Source organism: Hyperoodon ampullatus (genome assembly GCF_949752795.1).
Source record: "Hyperoodon ampullatus genome assembly, chromosome: 2".
In the NCBI taxonomy this organism is placed as follows: domain Eukaryota; kingdom Metazoa; phylum Chordata; class Mammalia; order Artiodactyla; family Ziphiidae; genus Hyperoodon; species Hyperoodon ampullatus.
In genome coordinates this window covers 196339310-196366145 of record NC_136915.1, presented here as the reverse complement: position 1 = coordinate 196366145, position 26836 = coordinate 196339310, and the positions used below count along the sequence as shown (strand labels likewise).

The window sequence follows — 26836 nt, the reverse complement described above, 5'->3', positions numbered from 1 at the left end:
GAAAGCCATTTCAAATGCAGGAATTCAGCAAGTTTGTTAAACATAAGTTCAATGTTAAAAGAAATAGTTACATGTACATTAGCCAATTGGAAAATATAAGAGAAAAAGTTTACATTCACAATAACAACAAACTCTATAACGTAGCTAGGATAAATAATTTACAAATGATACCTCTGAGGAGAAAATGACAAGGCATTATTGAAGGACACCAATGTACACCTGACTAAAGGAAAGATAAGCTATGTTCATGGATGGGAAGTGCTCGATTCTGTAAAGATAATCATTCTCCCCAGATTAGTCTCTAAATACAAGGCAATTCTTTTCAAAATTCCAACCAGACTCCTTGTAAAATTACAGCAAGCCAATCCTAAAGTTTATATGGAAAAGCAAAAGCATACGGATAGTTAAGACTATTTTGAAATAAAAGGTAGAGGGACAAAAAGCATAATGTTACTTAAACATGTGGGATAATCAAAGAGACCATTAGGACAAAACAGAAAGTCCAGAAAGAGATCCACACATATACAGATCTTGAGTATACATGAAAGCTGGCATTAAAAATAGTGGGAAAGACAAGCTATTCAATTTAATGAGTGTTGGGGAAACTGACTACCTATAAAGAAAAGAAGACAAAATAAAATAAAAACTAGGTCCCTACCTCATACTATACACAAAAATTAATTCTGGGTGTATTAAAAGATCTAAATGTGAAAATCAAGGTCTTAATATATTTGGAAAAAAGCTAAAGGAGAATGAATTTTATGACCTCAAAGGTAGGGAAGGATTTCTTAAAAGAAGCTGCAAAAACCTTGTAGGAAAATATGAATGAATATGGCTACTTCTGTGAAAGAAAAGATACATTAAAAGAGTGAAAGGAAAAGCCAAACTTATCTATGTATCTATGTATTTATGTATATATCTATATCTAAGAGTGCCCTTCGAATCAGTAAGGAAAGGCATACATCCCAATAGGCAAAGGACACGAACAGGTACCTTCAGAGAAACACGTAAAAAGATTCCTAATCTCACTTGTAATCAGAACGACAGAAATTCAATGATAGTGTCGATGACTTGGAGAAATGGGAACTCTCAGTTTCTGTGGCTGGGAATGCAATTTGGTCCAGACATTCTGAGGAACAATGTGGCAGTTTCTAGAACTGAAAAGGATTCCCAGCCATATATGTCCAGGAAGACATGTAGAAAAATGTTCCCTTAGTGTGGTTTGTAATAAATATCCACCACCTAGAGAACGAATCAATATATTGTGGTACATTAAATAATGAAATCTATGGCCCAGTGAAAATGATGATCCAGGCTCTGGATTTATGAAGGATTCCAGATCTGCAAGAATCAAAATAGGAATCTGGAAAACAACATGGAGTGAAAAGGGAAAATGAAGATGTTTCTTAATCCTGAAAGCCTCAATTCTTTTGTAAAATAAGAATACATTTCTGCATCTACCCCTTTGAGAGAGGAAGTTTCTTGAAGTTATAATTAGAAACGATACTGTTACAGTATTCATGCAACCAATCCTTTCTGATATGGGTTGTTCTGGACAAATGCCAGGACATATGGTTATACAATTTACCCTGTAATTTCTTGTGGCGAGCAATAACGACAACTTTTTTTTTTAATTTTAAAAGAGATGGATAATTACTAAAACTCTATCCTGACTATGAGTATCAGGAATGTACTAAAGATTTTTAAGATGAAAACTTTAATTTCGGTTATTCTTAAAATACTTTAAAACCTGCACACAATCGTCTTTTTGTCTCTATTTCCTACTCTCCCACGCTACTAAGCTCAGTCCTTTGATTCTGAAGCTAGCCATGGTAGGAAAGGGAGAATCTGTTAATGATCCAGGCTCAGAATATCTGATAAATTATAAGATTCTGTTTACCTTAAAGATTTGGAGGATAGGGATTTGGACACCAGATGCTTCTTCACATTAAAAAGAAAAGTCTTCATAGAATCAGCAGGTCAGCATGAACCCTAAGTGCCCTGAAATTTCAGCAGTGCTTCTGACTTTGCATTGAGAAAACTTGCCAACCCCTTCCTAAAGCTGGTCAGTAGAAAGCAGCCCTGGGTGAAACTCCACGTGGCAGTCTTGAGCGGGATGTTGGGAAGAGGGCTTGCTAGCCACGAAGAAGATGGGGCGGGTACTCCACCCTTGTCGCAAGAAAGATGTGGAAGTACCAGATATCCTCCAGATTCCCGACTGGTCTATTTAGACGGGGTCATCACGATCCTAAATGACAAGCATTGGTATAGTGCCTTACGGTTTACACACTTAATCACTGAGCACACTCGCTAAGTGAGTATTTTTTCTAACGTGAACTATATTTTCCAGGCATGGTGCTAAGTGCCGGGAATGAAGAAGGAAAAGAGGCCTGGCGTTCTATGCGCAGCATACAACACAAGGACAAAACACTGTGGTAGGTGGAGATTTGTGAAAGGAGCAACAGGAATTCAGAGGAAGAAGTATGGATCTGTCTGTGAAGTGAGAGAAACAAGACTTGTCAGAGGTGGTGATTTTGATCTGAGATGTGAAGGGTGACCCACACACAAATACCCGACACACCCTGGTGTCCGTGTTTTACAGTCGAGGGAACAGAATCTCCAGGGGGACTCACATCGTGAAGGATGCTGCTGACATCAGCTGGGGCTCCCCCCCACCCCTGCCCCAACCCATCCTGCTTCCAGGTGGGAGAACCCAGGACTCTGAAGCAAAAATATTTTAAAACATGCACAAGTTCATGTTTTCATTTTTCCCAGTCCACTGAGTTTCTTGAGTTTGAAGCCAGGAATACTCGGGCTAGGGGGGCAGGTGGATCTGATAATATTAGAATCACTATTAGTAATTGTTATTAATAAAGCATCCTATTATTTTAAAATACGGTCATTAAAGAACAAAGTTAATTTCTCTGAGAGGTTTTAGTTCTCAAATTTCAACACTTCCCTTGGAAGGAATAAGTTACCCAGGATTTTCATTCCAAAAGAAATAGCTTTCTTTCTCAAAGTGAAATCTTCCATTTTGTACTCTGGAAGCTGTAATTTCTATTTAGCCATTAGAATTAGAGATTAAGTATTAATAAGTTTGAAAGAAGAATTTACAATCTTTATAGGTAAAGTTAACTACAGAACATTGATAATTCTAGAAAATGGGAGGGAAACATTGAAGAATTTCCTGGGGAAAACATTTCTCCAGGGAGCAGGTGTCAACCCAGCTATTCCACATTGCTACAATGTCATCATCATTGGGGCCCCAGCAGCCTAGAAAGGGGACGGGTTGTTTATTGTGTGACTTTGGTCTGATTTTGGGATGTATGTAGATGAACTAAAAGGAAGTGGCTTCAGCTTGCTTCCTCTGACATATTTCAAAATATCAAAGGTGATAATGGCACCCTGGGTTAGTAGATCAAAGATTTCAAATTATGTCTTGGTGCTGAATTAAGAGAGTAGTTTCCGCTGTCACAGGGAAGATCTTTTTCATATAATCTGTACACCAGAGATTATATTCGGGGAAGAGGAATTTCCCAAGAAGGGGCCTTCACTTATATGACTTTTGCTGGATGTAAATAGAGAGGCTTTGGATAATAATTATTGGTACCATGGGCCAGGTGCTGTGCTAAGTTCATAATAATGACTGCATTTAACCCTCACAATAGTGCTTTTAGGGAGAACGTCACCATTTCGATTTTACAGATGGGGAAACAGGAGAGCTAAGGTGCCTAGGCATCTGGATTCAAGCCTGCAGCCTTTCCCACCTTGGTGGTAATAAACTGATTATGAACGCCTCCCCCTTCCCCTCTTCCAACGTCAGGACCCCAATCCTAAGACTTCCTTTCCAGTGGGTGTAGACGAATAACAACAGGTCTGGGATTAGAAAACCTGGCTGGGGTCATAGGCTCTCAGACTCCGAGCTGTGTGGCCTTGGGCACATCAGCCACAGTCTCTGAACCTAGCCACGTTCTAAAATGACTCTAACTTGTTATGTTATATGTAAAGAGTACTTTCTAAATAAAAAAGTTCTACACGGTAGTAGCAAGTATTAGAGGAAAGGCGGGGGGGAGTTGTTTAATGCGGCGGCCCCCAACCTTTTTGGCGGGTTTCGTGGAAGACAACTTTTCCACGGATGGGGCGGGGTGGGTAGTCGGTGGTTCAGGCGGTAACGTGAACGATGGGGAGCGGCAGGTGAAGCTTCACTCGCTCGCCGGCCGCTCACCTCATGCTGTGCGGCCCGGCTCCCAACAGGTACCGGTCCTCAGCCCGGGGGTTGAGGACCCTTGGTTTAATGGGAACAGAGTTTCAATTTAGGAAATGAAAGAGATTTTAGAGGCGGATGGCAGTGGTGGTTACAAAACAACGTGAATGTACTTAATACTGCTGAACTGAACACTCAAAAATGGTTAAAATGTAGGTTTCATGTTACATATATTTTACCACAATTTAAAAAAAATTTTAAATGAGAAAAAAAAATCTGTACCTTAAAAAAAAAATCCTGCAGAGATGATAGTAATACTAATGTAATCATTATTTTCTCTTAGGACAAAGAGTAGAGAGAAAGGGTTATTTCAGGTGTGCTATCGGTGCTTATATCTTACTAAGACAGGACAAAATGATACACACCTTGAATGTGCTCATTCCCCTCTAGGGACTAGGGAGAACTGTCCAGTTTGAGGTCAGGGTTGCCACTCTGGTCACACTGCTGCCTTTATGGATGGCTCCCCCTTACCCCCCAGCTGCCCCCGACCCCGGGGCAAAGCTGGGGGAATCAAAGTGTGATGAATGTGCCGGGTGCCTTCTTCCAAAGCCGGGACACCCAGGACCTGGCATGCGCTGCAGAGCCCTCCAGAATGTAATAAAAGGCATCGAGCATTCCTTGCTTTCCTGGGAAATTACTTGTATGCATCACAATGATGACATTTTTAGATGTAGTGAAGAAATTTGGCCAAGAAATATCTTGATCTAATTTTGAAATAATGCAACAGCCGTAATTCAGTCAGTATTGAAATCCACGTCTGTGCTCTTTTCCTGTGTGTGGAGTCCAAAATTTTCAGTTCAGACCTTGACCCTGTGGGACTATGCACGAGTCACTTGACCTCTGTTCAGCTCAATTTCCTCATCCAGGAGGGAGAAGTGGTTGGACTTGGCCACAGTGCAGGTTCTTTTCAGGGCTCGGGCCAAAGTTTCTGTGAAAAGTCCAGGTAGCTCAGGGTGTGGGGTGTGTGGGAGCAGCCCTGGAGGGGACCCCCCAGCCAGCTTCCCAATTCCTCCTGCCTCTGATGGAGGTCAGATTTGTGCCATGGGAAGGTTGAGAAAGGCCTTTTCATTGACAAGACAGGACTGGTGAGACAGGCATGTGTGTGGCATATGCAGTGATACAGAGGGAGGGAGAAAAAGGAGGGAAGGAAGGAAGGAGGGAGGGAAAGAAGGAGGTGGCCGGGCAGCCACGACCGGTGCACCAGGCAGTGCAGTCCTGCGTGTGCCTCTTCTGGAAGGGTGTCCGCAGCGTCCAAGTGAAGTTCTGTACCACGAGGGGAGCTTCCTTCTCTTTGGAAAGACTGTGCTGCCCGCTCAGATACCACCGAGTGCCACGGTTTTGCACGTAGTAGGCACTTAGCATGTTTTGTCATTTAATGCTTCAAAGCAATGAAAGGCCTTTATCTTTTATATCTGCTCTTGGTTCCTGGCTTGAATTGGTCTGTCTTAACCAAATATTACCCAGAACTCAAGACTGGATTTTATCAGTCAACTAGAAAGAAGGCATACGAATGACTCGGCTGTGAGTCATGGATTGGCTCCATTCTAGAATGACCCTGAGGCCTGGGGGGGTCCGGAGTTAACGCGTGTGCAGGACCTGAACTGACCATGTTAACCAGCTAACCTCTTCTGAGTCAAGGCTAGGACAGCTGCTTTACTTTTTTTCTTTGTTTTTGTGGTACATGGGCCTCTCACTGTTGTGGCCCCTCCCGTTGTGGAGCACAGGCTCCGGACGCGCAGGCTCAGCGGCCATGGCCCACGGGCCCAGCCGCGTGTGGGATCTTCCCGGACCGGGGCACGAACCCGTGTCCCCTGCATCGACAGGTGGACTCTCAACCACTGCGCCACCAGGGAAGTCCCCGCTTTACTTTTTAATTTTTTCTTTTGGCCGCGTGGCATGTGGGATCTTAGTTCCCTGACCAGGGATTGAACCCACGCCCCCTGCATTGGAAGGGCAGAGTCTTAACCACTGGACCACGAGGGAAGTCCCTAAGACAGGCACTTTATTCTGGGATTTTAACAGAGCAGCTGGCAGGACTAAGGCAGGAAAAACATCAGCTAGTACATTCAGCATTCTCATCCACTTTCTTCGTAGGTTATTCCCAGTTTGCTAGGCCAATACAACTCTGAAAAATCATCTCACTAAATAGCAGTAGTTAGCAAAATGATGATATTAGTATGAACAACTGAAAAATGATAAATATCTTTAGGCATAAGCTATTCAGAAATATGCCTAAATAAATGCTATTTGGGCAATTATATTCTTGTGCCAGCAGATAACAAATGATAATCACTTTTTCCATGGCTGTAAATTCGTATTGATTCAGTTCAAACTTAGAACTCCAAAATGAATTATATCTGGTCATTGCTAAACTGCTTTGCTCACTGAAAGAAAAAAAAAATCCACACAACACCTATTACACTGCATTTAATTAAGACAAGCATTAACTTTATGTGCCATTATTTGCTTCTGTGAAATCTCTATGGTGTAAATATTGAACGGCGGTATCCCTTGAATGCTAATCAATCCTTTCTGAATTTCAAATGATTACATAAATTTTAGGAAATGCTTATTTGCCAGCATTACCCTCTGCTACATATATATCAGCCAGGCATTAATATGGAGATCAGTGTGGTTATTTGACAAGTGTCTGGTGAGTGTTTTTCTAAATTAGAGTATCCTATATGGAAAGGGAAAAACTGAGATTGAATGTTAATTGTAAGAAGAACCCAGGGAGCTCTCTCTCGCTTATCTGTTTCATGAGGAACAATTTAGCCAATGCACTTGGGTAAAGATGTGAGGGGAATGTATCCATCACTAGACTTTGCAGGCCAGTTGGTGACAGCACGTGTGTATGTGTGTGCGTGCACGTGTGAGGGTTTGCACGGTGAAGTATATTGAAAGGCTACAGTAAAGCAAATATTGTGACCAGCCTCAGGAAGGACAATTACCACATCATGGGAAGGTTGGTTTTCGCTGTTTTCGTCTTTTATGCAGATACTTTGTAAGGAGCGTTTTATGACATGCGGACAGTTGTGCTTGTTTCGGAATTGAATTAATACAGTATTCAGACATACATGGTGATGCACAAATACAAATGTTTGCTAGTGTTCCAGCCTCAGAAGCTTTTCCAGAGCTTCTGGAGGGAGGCTGTGAGCTGAGGAGGGGAATGGGCCCTCAAACGCGTCCTGGCTCCACCGTGGGTTTGCTCCACAGCGGTCCATACACTTGGTGCGTTGTTGTCTGATCGACAAAGTGATCAGTTCATTTTGCTTTAGGCACTGCAAACACAGTGTTTAATCACTGTGATCAAATCTGTCTCTTGGATTTGGAAACCTCTTTCATGAACTGGATTTAATGTTGCAAAAAAGCAAAGGGGCATTCGAGTTTCCCTTTGTTCCTGTTTGCTTAGATTTGTGTTTTCTTCCCCCCACTGCCCCCGTCCACCACCCCTCTTCCAACTCCATAGGGGCACACAGTTCGATGGCAAAAAAACCCTCAGACCCAACAAGTTGCTGGACCTCTTCTGGAGAGGTGGGCAAAACCAGTAGCCTCTTCTGTAACCCCTGGCATTCCCTTCTCCAAAAGCGTTCGGCGCTATTACCAGGCTAGTCTAGAAGTGCCGGGGGACGGAGCACGGGGTCTCTACTGTGTCCATGTGTGCGCCCCCTGCCAGGGATGCCCAGCTAGGGGAGGGCGGCTGGGGGAGGGTGGGGCGCCCGGGCACAGCCAGGGCAGAACAACCAGACCACCCCACAACTCGCCAATCATCACGGGAGGCTGCGAAAACTGCTTCCTCCCCCCAGGAGGTGGGGACTTACACTGATGCTGTGCTGACCTCTGGACTGGGATTGGCAAATGGAATGCAGTTTAGCAAAGAGGTTACACCCTCCTCTGCCTTCCTCCTCAGGGCTGCAAACACCCGGGGTGGCGGGGGTGGGGGAAGGGAGGAAGCGGGTGTGCAAGGTGAAGTCTTCTCTTATTATAGGAGAGCGCGCGCCATCTGTGCTGGTAGCTTCAAGGTGGCCCTTCTCATCCTGCAGCAAAAGAACCGGGTCCTCCCTTAAGGGGGCCAGGATTGAACTGCTATGGTCTCCAGGCCGGTAACATGGGAGACTTTTGTGTACGTACTTAAGGACGGAATGTTTGCTCTTCCTGCAAGTCCTGTGGCCTCTGGTTAATGAGATGTGAGGGCAATAGCTGCTCTGCAATTCTGGGCCCCGTTATAAAGCCTTCATGTTTCAACTGAAATCTACAGATATAAATAATCTGGTCCTGACAGTGATGAGAGTGCCCTTATGTGACAGAAGTTCTAAGCTCTGCACAGAGGCCCTGACTACATGTGGGTCACCTCCCTACTGGCATTTTGCTTTGCCTTCTGCTCTGCGGGGAGCTTTTACAGTGCGTCTTGGCCACGTTCTGACCTTGAAAGCCAGGAGAAGAAATGACATATGTAGGAAAAGAAAACAAAGATAGACCTTTATGTAAAGCTCCAAGCAGAAGAATTACTGGACAAAATTCAAACAAGAAAAAAATACCTATCCTATCAAAAACTAAGCCCTTTGGAAAACCAATGACTGAAAATACATTTCCTTAACCCAAAAGACTATGAACTCACCATCCACATTCTCCAGCTAGAAAACACGGTGCACTTTTATTTACTATTAACAATGCCAACATCATATTGCAAGAGTCAGGGTGGACCCTTTAGCAAAGCGGAAGGTTGTACTTGAAGGTAGAATTGACTAATTCTTCCCCTCCCCACCAAGGAGCTTCATGCCCTGAACCTCCCAGACACCTACGGCTCCTCTTTTTCTATTTTAGGGTTTTTAATGCCAAAGACCACCAAAGGGGAAGCAGACAATGACCGTCAAGTTACTTTGGCTAATTTTCTCCTTTGAACACCAGAGTTCAAATAGATAGAAAGTAGACATACAAGTAACGAAAGCTTATGATCATGCAGCTTTCCTAATGCATAGTGAGTGGTCCAAAGCAAACGACAAACCTAAGAGGCAACAACAAAATCACAAGGAGAGATTCTCCGAGAGGGAGGTACCAAGGCTCTAAGGCAAATGCTTTCAACAAGCCTGCTGAAATCCTGAACCCAGAGTTCATACAGATATACAAACACACACATGCAAACAACTCACATTTAGAAACCAAGGGAAGTAAAAAGCTTCACAATTATTTAGCATATTCAGTAAAAATTGGAAATTCATGTAAAGCAGTTCCCTGCTTTTACCCAAGAGAGGCTGGTTTTCTTTTTGGTCCATATTCCTCACATGATGGTCCCAATTCCCTACATCATTCTGTCTGTATAGATGGTGCCTTAGGATGTAGGGAGCATTTTAAAAATATTGATTGATGAGCTCGTATGTCCCTGAAGGGGACAGTGTGCCGTAGCAGAGAAAACACGGACTGGAATTTGGGGTTGTTAGTTCCAGACCTGGCTCTGAGCCTAAAATGTTGGGGGTAAATCACCTAGTTTTTTTTTTACTTCAAATGCAAAATGGAAGGGAGATAGTAAATGATTTACCCGCTTGAAGTATTTTATTATTAACACTACAGAAGAGAAGCCTTCCTGCTCCCTCCTTCTGTAGCTCACTTTCATATCTGACCTGCTTAGTGTCACAATTCCAACAGAATCTAAATACTGATCATTGGTCCTTAATTCCATTAATTATTTTATTCCCAAAGGAGAAGATTCTGTTTAGTCTCTACTTTCCTTATAAGAATTCTCTTCACAATGTGAAGACATATCCTTATTTTCTAAAATTAAAAGATGTCAAATTGTCTAATATGTATTTATTCTAGTCTCCCTTTCTTCGAATTTTGTGCATTTTTTAAAACTAATTTTTCCAGTTACTGTTACATTTTTTTTTAACCTAGAAGTTGGAAGGAAAAGCTTTCTTTCACTTATGAATGCAATAAATATTTCTTAAAAACCTACTATGTGTCAGAGAGTAGGCCAGGAGCAGAATGCAAATTGGTAATAGAAATAATGTAATTTTGCAACATGGATGGACCTAGAGATTATCCTACTAAGTGAAGTTAAGTCAGACAGAGAAAGACAAATATCATATGATATCACTTATATGTGGAATCTAAAAAAAAATGATACAGATGAACTTACTGAAAAAACAGAAATAGACTCACGGACAGAGAAAACAAACTTATGGTTACCAAAGGGGAAAGGGTTGGGGAGGGATAAATTAGGAGTTTGGGATTAACATATATGCACTACTATATATAAAATAGGTAACCAAGAAGGACCTACTGTATAGCACAGAGAACTCTACTCAATATCTTGTAATAACCTATAATGGACAAAAATCTAAAAAGAATACATACACACACACACATAAAACTGAATCACTTTGCTGTATACCTGAAACACTGTCAACCAACTATACTTCAATTAAAAAAAAAAAGAAAACAGCTGTTAGAGAGTTCTTTGGAAAAACTAGTCTCCGAAACTAACCTGCACTTGGATAGGACTTTGCAGCTTAACCACTTCCCATTACAGATCACAAGCTACTTTGGTAAAGGCTTTGCTTTGAGTTTAAAACTAAGTAAGTCTAACTGAATCACTCCGCTGTACACCTGAAGCTAACACAACCCTGTAAATCAACTAACTATATTCCAATATAAAATAAACATTAAATAAAGTATCTGCTTAAAAAAAAACTAAGTCAGTCTACTGATGCATCTATTTTATCAGCAACCTTTCCTAAGTCCCTCCGGTGTACTGAGCAATGTGCTAGAAACCTGGAATGTAGAGAAACATAAAGGACAATTTCTAACCCCAATCTACTTTTTACGCTGGGGAAATCCTCTCCAAGACAATAAACAATCTCTTTAACTCAGCTGAGTATGAAAAAGTGCTTTCAGAAATATTGGCTGACCAGAGAAGAGAATAACTCACAACCAGTCGAGGGCACTCATCAGGGGAAACAGGATGCAATATGCCTCTACTTTCTCCTGCCACCTGGGATTGAACAAGAGTCCAGCAGCGTCTAGCCATGGAGCCTCAAGGCTGAGAAAATCCCAAGCCAGAGGAACCTCTTAGCTGGCACATTCTGGTCACTTGCTGCTCTGAGCACTTAGGCTACATGCGTATTCCTGATGGGCTTGACCATGTAATGACATCATTCAGGAAGCTGCTGATAAAGACCAGGTGATTGCTTCTCAGCTCTGCATTTGTTTTCAGGAGATACAGTTAATGGGAATTCTACTGGTCTTTGGAATGCATGCGATAATGGTAGTGTTTGGGGATCACACCTCTTCCTCTATGAGATTTATTTCTGCCCTGGTTGGTGACAGCAAATTTCATCAGTCACTTTGATTCCTTTTTAAAAGGTGGGAGTACAAACCAATAAAGAAACAAAAATTTTATTTTGGCCTCTCTTGGGTCATCAATATCAACTGGCCAACTTAGAATTATCTCCACGGATGCAAATTATCTCACAGTTAGGTGAGAAAAAGGGTCGGGGGGAGGGGGGAGTAATAGGATTTTAGGAAAACATTCCAACCAGCAAAGACTGGGCCTCCAGAGTCTGTTAGATCACACACAGAAATATCCTGGGAGATGGGCATTTTTTACTTTTATTCCTTTTTTTCCAACCAGCTTACCCAATTGATGTCTGCTCACGGATCCTATTTGAGGAGGAAAATAATCAGGCAGCAGAGTGGAAGAATTTGGGTCAACTGTACTTTTTACTTTAGTCCTGTCATTAGCTTTTTATGAAATCAGGACCCAGCTTCAGTGAAGGTTGACTTTTGGAAGGAAGGTGGTTGGACCTCAACTAATCAGCTGCCGTTCCTATGGAGTTTCCTATTCTGGTTGAAGCACCCAGGACCCTGAGATGCATCCCAGCTGTTTCCTCCTAACCCCATCACATCCCATGGTCTGCACCCTGTAACGTGTCCACACCCCATCTCACTCCTGTCTCCAAGTGCGTTAAAGCCACTCAGAACACAGTTTCTAGTCCCTTTTCCACATGACTACCAGGAAGGCAAATCAACTTCAGCGACGCACTTCATCCCCCTTTAAAGAATCCTGCCGTCTGCCTAGATTTTTTTGCAGGATGAAGACCGTGGTACCCAGTTTTGGTCACAGCTATATCCCGGGGGCTGCTCACAGGAAGTGCTCAGCCTCTCCAGCACATCCGCTGTTTCCTTCAAGCCACACGGGTCTCCCAAGAGTCCCGGAGACCTTGAACTCCTCTTGCCCTCTTGCCTCCGTGCTTTTGCCCCAGGCATCCATGAGGTTGAGGAGACTGTACCTGCATGTGCTCACAGCTACCCTCTCACCACGTCCATCAGGAAACCCTGCTTCACCAAGAGCACACAGTCTCTCCCCACACAGCCCCCGGCCTTGGATCAGTCCACAGAAGCCTCATTTTCCTCCAGGGTCCCAGAGGCTCAAGGCTGGGCTGGGATCAGACCACTGCAGGTTTCAGACTCAGGGGCACAGGCTCGGCTTTCGAGGGAGGCCCTGGTATGATTTCAACCCCATCACAGGTAAAACAGGCTTTTGGAGGCTGGCCTGGGTACCCAAAGGTTAATTACTCATTGTTTCTATGGGGGAGAAAAGCTTTCCATTCACAAACTGGAAACTACCTGAACTTTACTGCCAGTTACTTTATTCTTGCTTCTTTAAAGATAAACTCTTGGGGCTTCCCTGGTGGCGCAGTGGTTGAGAGTCCGCCTGCCGATGCAGGGCACGCGGGTTCATGCCCCGGTTCGGGAAGATCCCACATGCCGCGGAGCGGCTGGGCCTGTGAGCCATGGCCACTGAGCCTGCGTGTCCAGAGCCTGTGCTCCGCAACGGGAGAGGCCACAGCAGTGAGAGGCCCGCGTACCGCAAAAAAATAAAAAAATAAAAAATAAAAATAAAAATAAACTCTTGGGCAAACCTGATTTACCGCTGATCGATCGGAAAGCCACGCTGTCCTTTCCTCCTTAAACAACAAACAGACATAGTTTTAAGGGACATTCAACTAGTTATTCCCTGGTGCCCAGGATCCTGAAACAGTTAACACCCTTACTAAACCAGAGAGTTCTGTGTGGTTGAGGTTCTGGTAAACACACGACCCAACTGTTCGGGAAGATGATCTGTGAGGTCCGCGTGCTGAGAGCACTTCAGGAGCTCCCCAACCCCATCCTGACCACCCGTCCCCCAGTGTTTGGCAGAGATATAATAACTTTGAAAAATGATGAAGGAACGATTAAAGGGATGAAAACTAAACATGGCTGATGGTTAATCTCACCATCTTCCAACGTCATGCAGTTCTTCAACTCCCACTGAAGTGAGATGAATCTCTTTAAATATTTTATCACCAAGATGCTATAAGATTTCTTACACACACATTACCACATTTTTCATTTAATTACTGATCAAACGTACGAGTTGAAAAGACGAAGATGTTGCCATAAACCAGAATAATTTGTGAGATGACAGCAAGCAGGCCTATGCTATCTTCCTCTTGATTTTTTAAAAAACTGTTCTTGAGCAAACCACGTAGACTTAGTTAAATAGAACTTTCCTATTTCTTGTGGTTAATACAGAAACCATACAGGACCCAGTGCTGGCATGGTAAACCTTTGAACACTACATCTATGAAATTCTGTTGTCTTTTTAAATTTTCAGTAACATTTCTTTTTGCTATATTTATCACATTTTCCAAAATATGAAAATGTTCCTTTCCTTTTAAATGTTGACTACATGTGAAAAATTAACTCTGGTTCTATTACTTCAAACTATCCCTTTATTAGCAACAGTTGTGCAGTGCTGTCAAGAGGCATTTTAAAATGAAAGTACCAAATTTGGAGTGTAGACACATCTGTTTTACTTTGCAGTATGTTTTATTGTTTTATTTCTAAGGATATGAATTCACAACTATCTTATAACTGAAGACTAAAGAAAAAACATATGTTGGTAAATCTGATTTCTGCATTTTTTTTCATTCAAGGGAAGTTGCCTCCCTCAGCTGTCTGCCAATAAGTAATAAATGGACTTGGCAAAAAGTTTATTTAAGTTGGCTTTATTAAGCCAACAAAATACAGAAATCAAGTACGGGACAGGCAGAAAAATCTGTTCCTTTGAAGTCAATAAAAATCCATCTCCTTAATCCTTTTTTTATTCCAAGCAGTGGTGATTTTTCTCAACTGACTCACTGGGAGCCTTGATTTAGCTAATCTGTCTTGCTTAGTTATCTTTCTTCTCCAAAGCTTTCCTAAAGAAGCATCCTTTCCCCTTGACAACCGTCCCCTTTTATGCTTGCATAGTGGTGCATCTGGTTATAAACATTCTGTAGTTAATCCTGATAGAGATTTAGGAAACAGGTTTTTAATTACCATCCATATTTTACAAGAACAAAAACAGCAGTAGCTTGCAAGCTGAAACAAAAGGTGCAGAGAAACGACCAACAGCAGAAAGGTGGCCAAAATGTGACACCATGCGTCTTTCCTAACCCTCTGTCATGGCTGTCTATCAGCGTCACCCACCCATTACATCCATCAGGGAAGAACACTCAGGACTCCAGTCGTAACTCCTTCCCCATATGCCAAACCACCCACTACAGGGCTATGACTCAGCCAGGAACACACACAGGAAAACACAATTGAGCTGGAAGATTTCACGATTAGAAAAGAAGGTCATTATCTTGGAAGAACAAAAACATGGATGGACCTCAAGACACTTAAAGGTCAGTATCATTTAGTCATTTTTATGAGAAAAGGATTCCTTACCTAAACTAAAGAGCACCAAGAATTTCAGACACACGAACTCTCGTTGGTCAAACTGTAGAGAACGAAGCTTTGCCACCAACTCCTGTGCATGACTCATGAGGTTGTTGAGCGTGGCCCCCGCTTGTGAGGCTATGATGGAATAGTCCACCTGCAACACAGGATCAGTTTAGGGGGTTTTCAGAACCGCAAATTCTATATTTATTTATTATTTATGTTAAAATTTATATATGTATATACACATATATTAAAAACATGTATACATATATATTTCCCTTGAAACTTTTAAGCACTATGGGTAAAATAAGGTTGCAGTATAGATCCATAACACAGGGGACTTTCCCCATGAAGACAGTTTGATACACATTCTATTATAATAAACTGTATCATAATCATCCTGATCAATCTAATCATTTTGATAAGCTTTGTAGGAAGCAGGTCTTGACTGCCTCAATTGTACACGTAGATACCTTTATCTTTTTTCCTATTGTGAAGTGACATTATCACCTAAGATGAAAATTGTTAGCTCATGAGTAAGTTTAAAGAAAAATATACTGTCCATAAAAAGTGAATCCAGGGTGGCATTCTATATGCACATGAAGTTAATTAATGAGGCAAGTGAAGGCAGAGATATGTTTCTAATTTTATTAAGAGACTTCATTTTAAAGTAATCATTGCTCAAGATTGCATGCTTATGGATGATGAAAGAATCACATTTAGATTATTCTTTGATTTGCTGCTTCCTCAAAAGCTACAAAGACTAGCTACTTTCCTATGATTGTCAATACATTTCTCTCTAATGCCAGCAGTGATCTTATTTATGAGAAGAATAATTTCTTGATTCAGAAAACAAAAAAGGTTTACTTCCCTCTTCATTGAAAAAAAAAAGTGTTGCAATGCATCCATCTCAGATTATTCACGGGGACACCAAAAGTTCAATTTATAATAATAAGTTAAAATGTAGGGGTGGCTATCAATGGCAGAACTGGCTTTGCGACTGCAATTACAGCATAAGGGGAAAGCCCAGTTGGTACGTGACGCTCCCATTTTGTTTTTTTTTTTTTTTTACTGGTGAGCTCTCAGGCAACCAGATACTCTTTTAGGTGCATTTAATATTTGCAGCAGCAGCAAATTTGTCTGGGAGGCAAGCCCTCATCTGCCACTCACCCGGAGCAGACTGTATTAAATTTTTATATTTATTGACATTTCATTACCATAATTGACTGCACTTGCTTCTCTAGGAGAAGGCACAGGGCTGCCTCCTAAGCAGGAGAATGAGTCCCTTGAGGAGAATTTGCAATTAAAAACAAGGCAGGATGGATTTTTTTTTTTATTGTGTAAATATGATGAGTTGAATTTTCAGCTTTAACTTGAGAATACTGGGTGTACAGAAACCTTTTTTTGAGAGTGAGAAAAATTATGAGTCAGTGGAAAGACGGCCCCCCCAAAGGTGTCAATCGGTTTACAGAGGGTCAACTGTGTGTGAAAAAGCCCCAGTCTGTACGTGTCCTGGGGAGGCCGCCGCATCACCACCGCACTGTCCTACTCGCCTGGTCCAGGTGCCCGCATCTCCCCGTTAAATTCAAACATCAACTGTCCTAAGCGCACCTGTGGTTTCTGTTGCAGATTGTGTGAAAGGAAGGGTCAGCACACAGGCAGCCCAAACCCTGAGCCGGAAGCAGAGGACAAGTGGATGGATGTCACGGACCACGTGAAGGTCACCTGTCTGGCACACCCCAGGGATGTCCCAACCATCAATGTACCAGTTCTCTTACAGGAGAACTTTCTACTCCAAGGATGTTCTTCTTAGTTAACAGGGGTGGCTGAGCTCTGAGTCCCTTAGAAACTGTACGTGGTCTAACTACTCCACATGGTAGTAATATAAATCCTATAGGGGCAACTGGGGTAGAATTGGGAATGGCAGCCAGGGTCAGAGGTAGAGGAAACCTGGGACAAGACAGGAGAGGCTGTGGGCCAGTGAAGCCATTGATGAAGCAAGAGCCTTGGGTAGTCACAAGAGGGCTCCATCTTTCGTGCCCCCATCTCTCAGGGAGGCACTTCAGCTGGATAATAGTAAGGTGCCACCCACTTCCGTTGTTATCTAGAAATGAGAGTAGTTGGGGCAACACTGCCAACTTAAGCTTGGAATCAATTGCTGAAAGCATCGTTGGTGTAGCTTAGAAGGTACATCACACTCTGTTTTTTGTTTTTTTGCTGCAGCGTGTGGCATGTGGGATCTCAGTTCCCCGACCAGGGAATCAAACCTGCACCCCCTGCCGTGGAAGCATGGAGTCCTAACCACTGGACCGCCAGGGAAGTCCATGTACATAACACATTTTAATAAAAATCTCTAGTGGATCCCTAAACCAGGAAGGTGTACTACTAAAATAAGCCAGAAATATGTTGGTATTAATTGATTTTTTATTATTAAGATGGGGCTCATTCAATTTTGCTATGTCTGTGGTTCTAACAGGTAGGAAGTAAGTCCAAATACTAGACCTTCACAGGTGCAAATGTAGTACATTGTAACTGAAAGGACTCTAAATAATTAATTAATTTTTTTTTTTTTTTGCCGTACGCGGGCCTCTCACTGTTGTGGCCTCTCCCGTTGAGGAGCACAGGCTCCGGACGCACAGGCTCAGCGGCCATGGCTCACGGGCCCAGCCGCTCCGCGGCATGTGGGATCTTCCCAGACTGGGGCACGAACCTGTGTCCCCTGCATCGGCAGGCGGACTCTCAACCGCTGCGCCACCAGGGAAGCCCAATAATTAATTTAAAAAAAAAAAAAATATGGGTCAGGCTTTCCTGGTGGCTCAGCGGTTGAGAGTCCGCCTGCCGATGCAGGGGACACGGGTTCGTGCCCTGGACCGGGAAGATCCCACATCCCGCGGAGCGGCTGGGCCCGTGAGCCATGGCCGCTGAGTCTGCACGTCCAGAGCCTGTGCTCCGCAGCGGGAGAGGCCACAACAGTGAGAGGCCCGGGTACCACACACACACACACACAAATATATATATATATATATATATACGGGTTAATTAAAATTTGCTATGTGTGTAAATTGAGCAGGTATGAAATAAGTTCAACTATTAGAACTTCATACTTGGAAAATAACACGCTCTAATGGAAAGGGACTGAAATGGTTTCACAGGATTTTGTACTTAGAAGTACTTCAGGAAATCAATTGTCATGCCAACAACTTTATCGCTATACATTTATTTACATGCTAATTTGAAAGCCCAAACATGCTTATGAAATGGGGGCTCTTATAACATTTCTTTCAAGGCTAATTTATCAAATTGCATGGCTCTGAAGGAGGGGCAGTGATTTATTCCTGAAACAGCGCCCAGATCGGCAACTTCCTGACATTTTATTACAAACATAATTATATTTTCATTGTTGAATGCGGAGTTTGCCCTCATTTCAGGAGCAGCTGGCCTTGTCTTTTATGTACTTAGTAAAATTAATTTATCACTCTCTTACATGGAATCTTTGTGCCATTAAATTCAACAGAGATATTGAAGAAATACTGTAAGCGGATATCCCCTTTGGATAAATTTCACTCACCATGAAGGTAGCAACAGTTGTAGCTAAATTGCTTTTAGTTCTAACAGCTGAAATTTTTGATGACTTGTATGTTGTAAGATGCCTGTCTTTTTAATATGATACACAATAATAGAAGGTAATGAATAAACTGCCAGTAGTCCTTTCCCTTAGGAAAATCTTACAGCGGCTGTTAATTAGCTACAATATGCAAATACTGAAAAGTGGTGCCACATCAAAATCCTCTACTGTTGTTTTATATATACACATACAGTCATATGTTTTGTGTGCGTGTATTTTTCAAATACTGGATAGAAACGAATTCTTGTCATAGTGATAAGATGCTAAATATGTGGAATTGATTTGGCAGTGCTTAACATTACGGATAATCATTATTTCCTTTTGGTTTAACAAGGTTATTTAATGTACACTTATAGAAGCCAGACTAAAAGACAGAATTAAAATAGCTAACTTTAGGGTTAAGTAAGAAATTCCGTTGTGTTGGCAAAACGCAAAGTCGCAACAATTGATACTAAAGACCAGAAATGCCATCTACTCCTTGACTGTTCTTGGTTTGGAAAATCAGAGAAAGAAATGCACTTTCTCTACTTTTTACATGGTAATTACCTTTACCCAGGGACAGCACTTAAGGCAAAATGAAACATGAAATAAGGAGAATTTCTAAAGAGCAGGAATGGAAGTGCTCTGAGAAAGAATGGCACAAACCCATTTGATTTCTGGAACTCAGAAGGATGAAATCAAATTAATTTGTGGGCTCAGTCTTGTTCTTCTAATGCAGCTCCCAGTCCGGTTTCGGAGGGAGGGGGTGGGGAGTCAGACCCGTGATGCAACTCTGAAAATGGGTACACTTCTCCCAAAGACCTGAGCCACAGGATGAAAAGGCTCAACAAAAATTCACAAGATCAGGAAGTCAAGCCCACTGAGGCTTGACTCTAGAAAGCCTTTCTCATGAATAGTGCAGAAAGCAGAGACCAGACAGTGATGAGACTGGTCCAATCTGCAAAAACTCTGAAAGAATGCTTTCTTTTAATTTGCTTGGGAACATGTGATTTATTTATAATTCAGCAAATGATGTGGAGACAGCCTTTCATTTTCAAACAGGCAGTGCTGGGGTTTCACAGCACATCAACATTTATGGCCGATGTAAACGATTACAGTGCCTGAGTCCCGAGTCCTGAAGCACCGTTCCACACATGCCTGGAACAGTCCAATGGAGTAAACAGATCTCTGCATTCCTTGCATCCATTTTACTAACACACCAGTTATAAAACGGAGGCTAAGAAATGGGAGGGACCGGCCAAAATCCTGTAAAGTTGGAATTAGGCCCATTAAGCAGACTTTCTCTTCCGCCAGGTGCCCAGAAGGCCACACATCTCTCTTCCTTCAAACCTTTGCTCAAATCTCACCTTCTCAATAAGGCTCAACCAACCAGTCCTATTAACACGGCAACCCAAGGGTCACTCAGCAACACAACCACGGATGTACGTTGATGCTCCTTGACACAACAGTTCCTTTTTTAGAGAAAAATTCAATAGCACTTTGACCTCTAACATTTATTAGGATTATTGATTATTGTCAGTTTCTCCTGCAACAGTGTTAAGCTCCGTGATGGCTGGACCCTGCAGGATGCTCAATAAATATTTGTTGCCTGAACAAATATCTATTCAGAAACGAGCAGGACCTCACTGTAATTTCCTCTTTCCACCTTCATTTTCAATAATGACTGGTTCTTACAACTAACACGAACACTCCCTTCCCTTCTCACTTGCTTGCCATTAGGTCAAATATTTAGATGCTTGATATATGATATTTGAATCGGTCTCTTCCACCAACATGATTCCAAAATAGTGAGGATTCCACCATTTTTAAGGTTTTTTTTAAAAAAGGCAGACAAACAAGTGTGGTAGATTCATGCAGAAGCTTGAGGAAAAAACCCTAGGTACTAACCATTAATTTTGATTTAGCAATTGTTTTGACCCTTCAAAGCACAACTCTCAATCCCAGAAGCCTGGAAACGGCAGGCTGTTTGTGATCGCGCAAGCAGGAACGGAGCACACCAAGTCAGCTTTTCTAAATTATTTGCAGCCAATGTCCCTTTCAAAGCACAAAAGTGCTCCTGACCTAGTTAAATTCGTGCCGTCTTGAACGTGCTTAATAAAAAGACACTTTTTTTTTTTACGGTGTCTACACTCACCTGTTGCCCAGTAACCAGAAAGATGGATCCTTCTTTTCCATGAACCACTTGTCGGTAAATGTGGTCGAGAATTAAGAGCTCACTCCAGCAGTTCTGAAGCAGCTTCATTTGGTCATCAACCTGTAAAAGAAATAGAAAAAAAATGACACTGTAACTCAGTATTTTTTTTTTCTTGTATGATTTTTTACCTGAGAACCCACTAGAAGCAAGGAAGGACCACCAAAGGTCACCAAAGCACAGATGCTCAGAATTTCCATCCTTCCTCCTGAAAATCATTCTTTTCATTTGGACAAATACTATTTAGGCCACATATAAATACTTAAACTAAATATTTATAATCAATGAGCTGCTAGGAAAAGGTACTCTATTAGATGGGTCTGTCATTAGATCTATTAGCATTTGCCTGTGGGAGGTACAGGTGCCTCAGAGTGTCCTCAGTGGACCCCATTAGAATGACCCCAAATAGCCCAGGCTTGGTAGAGGTTAATCCATTGAGCCCAAGCTGAAATAGGATATGGATACTGGCAAGCCACCAAACTGTGAGGATTTATATGAGAGGCAATCAGCTGGACACCTCAAATGACTTCTGAATTTAGAGGCACACGGCGTTGTTTGTCATCCGTGTTCAGCCAAAGTCCAAATTGTGCTAGACTTTGACTAGAACAATCACCAAGCTTGGTCTTGATGTTCACCTGCACTTGCTTTAGGATGTGGACAATTTTCCCACAAACCCCCTACACTTCCGTTTCCACAACTGAAAAATGGGCTAAGTACAGTAACCCCCTCACAGGATGGCAGTGGGGAGTAAACTGAAGAGGGCTGCATCACAGTGAGTATTTTATCCACATGGTGTCGCCCCCCCAGGGGACCGCATTCTTTAATGACAGCAACATAACCTATTTCAGGTACAGGCCACGTATCCACGGTCAAACGTGGAGGGCATATGGATCCATTTCCATGGCTATTTGTGACAGTTTCTTTTCATTTTGTAATACGTACCAGCCAAAGATCTTGGCGTGCCCAAATACATCACACATTTATACCAACAACACCTGATATTTAGGTGTCATGTAACAGTTTTGAAGAGTTTTGCATATTGTTTTAGATTTAATTCAGAGAACCTGCCTGTGGAGTTAGCAGAGCCGGCATCATTTTCTTCAATTTACATTATGAGAAAATATGGTCTCAGAGACCTATTAACTGGTACACCTAGAGGATCCTCTTTCTCTCTCTCAAGCTCTAGGATGTCTCCAAATTACATGGAGAGGTGCCAGACTCACAGACATAAGAAACAAACTTATGGTTACTAAAAGGGAACCAGAGAATTGTGGGGATAAATTAGGAGTATGGGACTAACAAATATACACTAAATAAAATAGATAGGCAACAGGATTTACTGTAATAACACAGGGAACAATCAATATTCAGTATCTTGTAATAACCTATAATGGAAAATAATCTGGAAAAATATATATATAACTGAATTACTTTGCTGTACACCTGAAACTAACACAATATTGTAAATCAACTATACCCATTTTTTTTTTTTTTTTTTTGCAGTATGCGGGCCTCTCACTGTTGTGGCCTCTCCCGTTGCGGAGCACAGGCTCAGCGGCCATGGCTCACGGGCCCAGCCGCTCTACGGCATGTGGGATCTCCCCGGACTGGGGCACGAACCCGTGTCCCCTGCATCGGCAGGCGGACTCTTAACCACTGCGCCACCAGGGAAGCCCTACCCATTTTTTTTAAAAAAAGAAAAAGAGGTGTTAGAATTTTCTAAACTGAATTAATTTAACTCACTTATAACAAATTCATCTTTAAGCAGATATTTAATGAGATTCTGGACGGTTGGGTGATACTTAGGAAGTTTCCACTCACATATTACCAGTGATAGGAGCTTAGGGCTGACTATTTCCATGAGTCTAGAAAACAAGACAGTACTGAACTTAGACTAAAGCAAGGATTCAAGGTACAATTGTGCACTTTCCAGCTCTGAGAGCTTGGCCAAGACATTTAGTTCTCTAAGCCTTATCTTCTCACCTAAAAATACAAGAGATAGTTTTTGTCTTGAGGATGGAATGAATAAAGTGTGAAACAATACACTAATGAAGAAACAATGCCAAACACAAGGCTCCCAGTTGGAAGGCGATATTGATCCTGTTGAGAAGGAAAAAGGTAACTGCAGAGACTGAAGCTACAGTCAGGCTCTGTGATCAGGAAAAGGCATCCCCAAACATCTCCGTCAGAAATGATTTGTTTTGACCCACAGAATTTCACTCATTAAGTAAATAGATGTTAAGAGCCATTTATTTGTTGGGTCTAAGTGCTGGGTCTGGGGTATAATGGTGAACAAAGTAGAAGCAGTCCCTACCTTGTGGAAATTACTCTCCTAGGGGAGAACGCTCACCAACACAGGTGAGTGGGTTGGTGACAGAGGGAGCTCATCCTTCTTCAGAGGAAAATCTCCAGTGTTGTGTGTACACGTCGGGCTGTGGCAGCAGCTGAAGGAGACTCACCTTGCTGCTCTCTGCACACAGCTCACACTAGGAGCTGCAGCCAAATGTCCAAACAACATGGGTGTCCTCACGCCCAGCAGTTTTCAGGGACCGTCCCTCTCAGATGCTCGGGGCAACTTCAAAACCAACTGCACTTGGTTCTACTGGGCTTACTACACTTCATTCCAGCTCATACCCTATCAGCGTCTTATTTCAAATGTATCAGTCCACGGTGGCAATTCAGTTCCCCTGCAAATTTTCTTCTGTGATGTGAAGCTTTAGTTATTTATTTAGCACTCTTTCCAGGGAAGCTGAAAATACTACACTTGGGGATCTTCTCCCCAGAAAGAGTTATCATACCCAAAGGTTGCCAAGAATTGGGGAATAACCTCGAAGCGTGGTTCAAGATATCTGGACGGGATTCCAGCTTAAGAACCTATTTACACGGCAGGAAGATTTATGATTCCCATCTTGCAGGTGGAAAAATGAAAAAGCTAAGAGATGATATTCTTGCTACGCAGAAGAGGAGAAAAGGTGAGTGACTGTTAAAAGCAGCATGTTTCCTGGAGCCATCACATTGAGGGGGCTTTTCCTCCTCATGTGCATGTGGTGGCCCCTATCCTTGGTATATAACACGAGAGGAATACTTATGGCAACAGTTTGCCAGCATCAAATCCTGTTCAAATTGTAAGATAAGAACCTCACTTTCCCTGGCCTTCTTTTCTTTTATGATCAGGATACACTTCCAAATAAGGATATATTTGTGTGTCATGCTCAGAAAAAGAGTGGAATGTATCATTTTCAGACCTTATTCTTAACTGTGTGTGTGTATGTGTGTGTGTGTGTGTGTGTGTGTGTGTGTGTGGAGATGGATTGGCTTTGAAAATCTGTCTATTTCCTGGGTCCTCTGCTGCTTCAGAAGTTGCAGGAATAGATGAAATTGAGCATGTCTATTTCCCATAACTAGCACTTCATTTTTGGTTTTGTATTTTGTGCCGTTCATGTCATCATTTCTTCTGTTTCCACCAAGTACTGTAAGTGCTTGTTTATTTGTCTCACTCCATGAGGCCGGGGCAGCCTGGAAGCCGCAGCTCCCAGGGTGGGCGGGGGGTGGGGGTGGGGGTCCAGTGCAGCCCCAGCTTGTGAAATAAATGAAGGAACACGTGAGTGACCGTGGTGCCTTCACTCCGGCAAGTGTCTGCTTTTGGCCGGTGTCTCTGGGACATGGACAACAACAGCAAAAGTGACTCCTTCGGGGCTCGTGGAGGGAAGGGTCATCTTCACCCGGGGATGAACACACGGGTGACCCTCCCCACACGGGCCGGCAGGTCTGGACCCACCGCTGGCCCTCGGTAAAGACTTCTTGACGATTGTAACTTTAACACCCCTCTCGGGCAGTTGATTCCTTGTTTTAAGGCTCTCTGAGGAGGTTTTCCAAGCTGACATTCCATTTCAATATTTCCACAATTGATTATGTGATATTTTATGTTATCTTGAAATTGGAGAGTATGCAGCTTCATGGGGCTTTGGGTGACATAGTGTTTATGCAGCTCTATGACTGAAAGGACAAGGCAACTATGATGACCGACTTGTTCCTTATCTCCAGATAAGAGATGTTGGCAATTTTGAAGATAATTTCTCTTTAGGAAGGAGTGTTACAGGTGATATGGTGGAGGGGGTCGGGAGAAGAGGAGAAAAATAATCTACTACTTTTGAGCAAATTTCCAGGTATGAATGCTGTCAACAAACAATTTCAGGTGGCATTTGGGGAGCCCAGACAGGGGACTGAGGGAGTGTCATTTCCATGACATATCAAAACCTCTCACTAGTTGGTAATACCCCCTCGTACAATCCTGTGTTATCAGCTGTAATAAAAAGAAGGGCTTATCTCAGAACCCGAGTCACTCATCAGAAAAGACTCACACTGGTCTTACAGATGAGCGTGTGAAGGAACACAGGCCTCACAGTGTTGGGAACACACCTTCCCACAACCCAGGATGTTAATCATTAGAAACCTGTGCTTTCTCATAAGAGGGGTGAATTTGGCAAACAATTAGAAGAAGAAAAATGTGTAGATCTTTCTCAAGCCCAGGTTGAACTTATCAGACCCTTTTTGTTGCCCCCTCAAATTTACCTTTGCACAGTCTGGCCATTGAACTGTTATTCCACTTTCCCTCTTGCAGGGGTATTTATTTGAAAATCGACATCATGAATCATTGCGGTTAAGCTTTAAGAAAGATATGTTTAGGAAAACATTCAACTGACATGGGTTGGTAATTTAAAGTGGACACGAACCCATTTCTAATTTCAGATCATTGAATCTGGTGTGTGCCAGGCCTTGTGCTAGAAAGTTGGGGGGAAAGAGAGGTGGCCAGGACACAATCCCTGCCTTTAAGAAAAGTCACACTCCAAGGAGAGGAGACAGAAGTGTACATCCATTATAATAACCCCATGTGCATTAGAAGCTGGGGGTCACTTTACCCTGCTGCGTTTCTTGGGGAGACTTCCAGGGGGTCACAGAAGCTTCTGAGAAGGGTACGTTTAAGCAGGTCTTAATGTTGTAGAACCACTTAAAAAACTTTTTCTTTTTTTTTTTTTTCCCTCAGTAACTCCTGTTAAAACAATGCTTGGAACAAAGTTTGTTTGTTTTTTTTTTTGCAGTACGCAGGCCTCTCACTGTGTGGCCTCTCCCGTTGCAGAGCACAGGCTCTGGACACGCAGGCTCAGCGGCCATGGCTCACAGGCCCAGCCGCTCCGCGGCATGTGGGATCTTCCCGGACCGGGGCACGAACCTGTGTCCCCTGCATCGGCAGGTGGACTCTCAACCACTGCGCCACCAGGGAAGCCCATGGAACAAAGTGTTTTAAAAAAAACATGAAGATTCTTCAGAACCATTACAAATAACATCCAGCTATTATTTCTGGACAAAAGAAAAAAAATCCTTGCAGGTGGACCTCCATTTCCTTATACTTTCTTTTGCGACAATGATGACATTTATAAAGGTATAGTCAGAAGCAGGGAGAGAAAACTCAAATAAATCAGCATCAACTTAGCAACTCCTAATGAGAACCTACTTTGGTCAAGACAGACACACAACTGCTTGAATCCTTTACTGGCTTTATAAAAAACACTGATGATTATCAGCAACCTCTGTAATAAACTGCTACAAAGTGCAAGAAAAAATGATTTCACACTAACAATGATTAAACAAGCACTAAGAACAATACTGTACAAGAGAAATAACAGCCTAACTCCCCTGTCAATTGTTGCAAAACCCAACAGATTTATGAGCAGTTCTTCCCCGCTCAGAGACAACTGAAGTGATTCCTGTGTATTTGTTAATTGCGGGCTGTCGGTCCAGAGTACAAAGACCTGCCTGGCAACACTTAGCCAGGGACTCAGCTCTTCTGGCCCCTTCTCTGTTTCTCCAGTGGATCAACAAAGGATTTTTTTCTCCCTCTGGTATAGAAACTCTCTTCCAGGTGAGGGAAGCAGGAGGCAGAGAGGTTTGACTGCAGGGTACCTGCCCTGTGTTTCCACTCCCACCAACTCCCTCCCACTCCCACCAACTC

The 26836-nt window shown here is 42.6% G+C and overlaps 1 protein-coding gene across 1 annotated transcript in view; it reads right to left on the bottom strand.

Annotated features, from left to right (window-relative positions):
* Window positions 1-26836, bottom strand: part of NR5A2 (nuclear receptor subfamily 5 group A member 2) — a gene marked incomplete at both ends in the record, with an annotated part of 122755 nt that overhangs the window by 31309 nt on the left and 64610 nt on the right. The window contains 2 exon segments of the mRNA XM_079696441.1: window positions 15017-15164; window positions 20770-20889. Of these exon segments, the coding sequence (XP_079552567.1) occupies window positions 15017-15164; window positions 20770-20889 (268 nt within the window).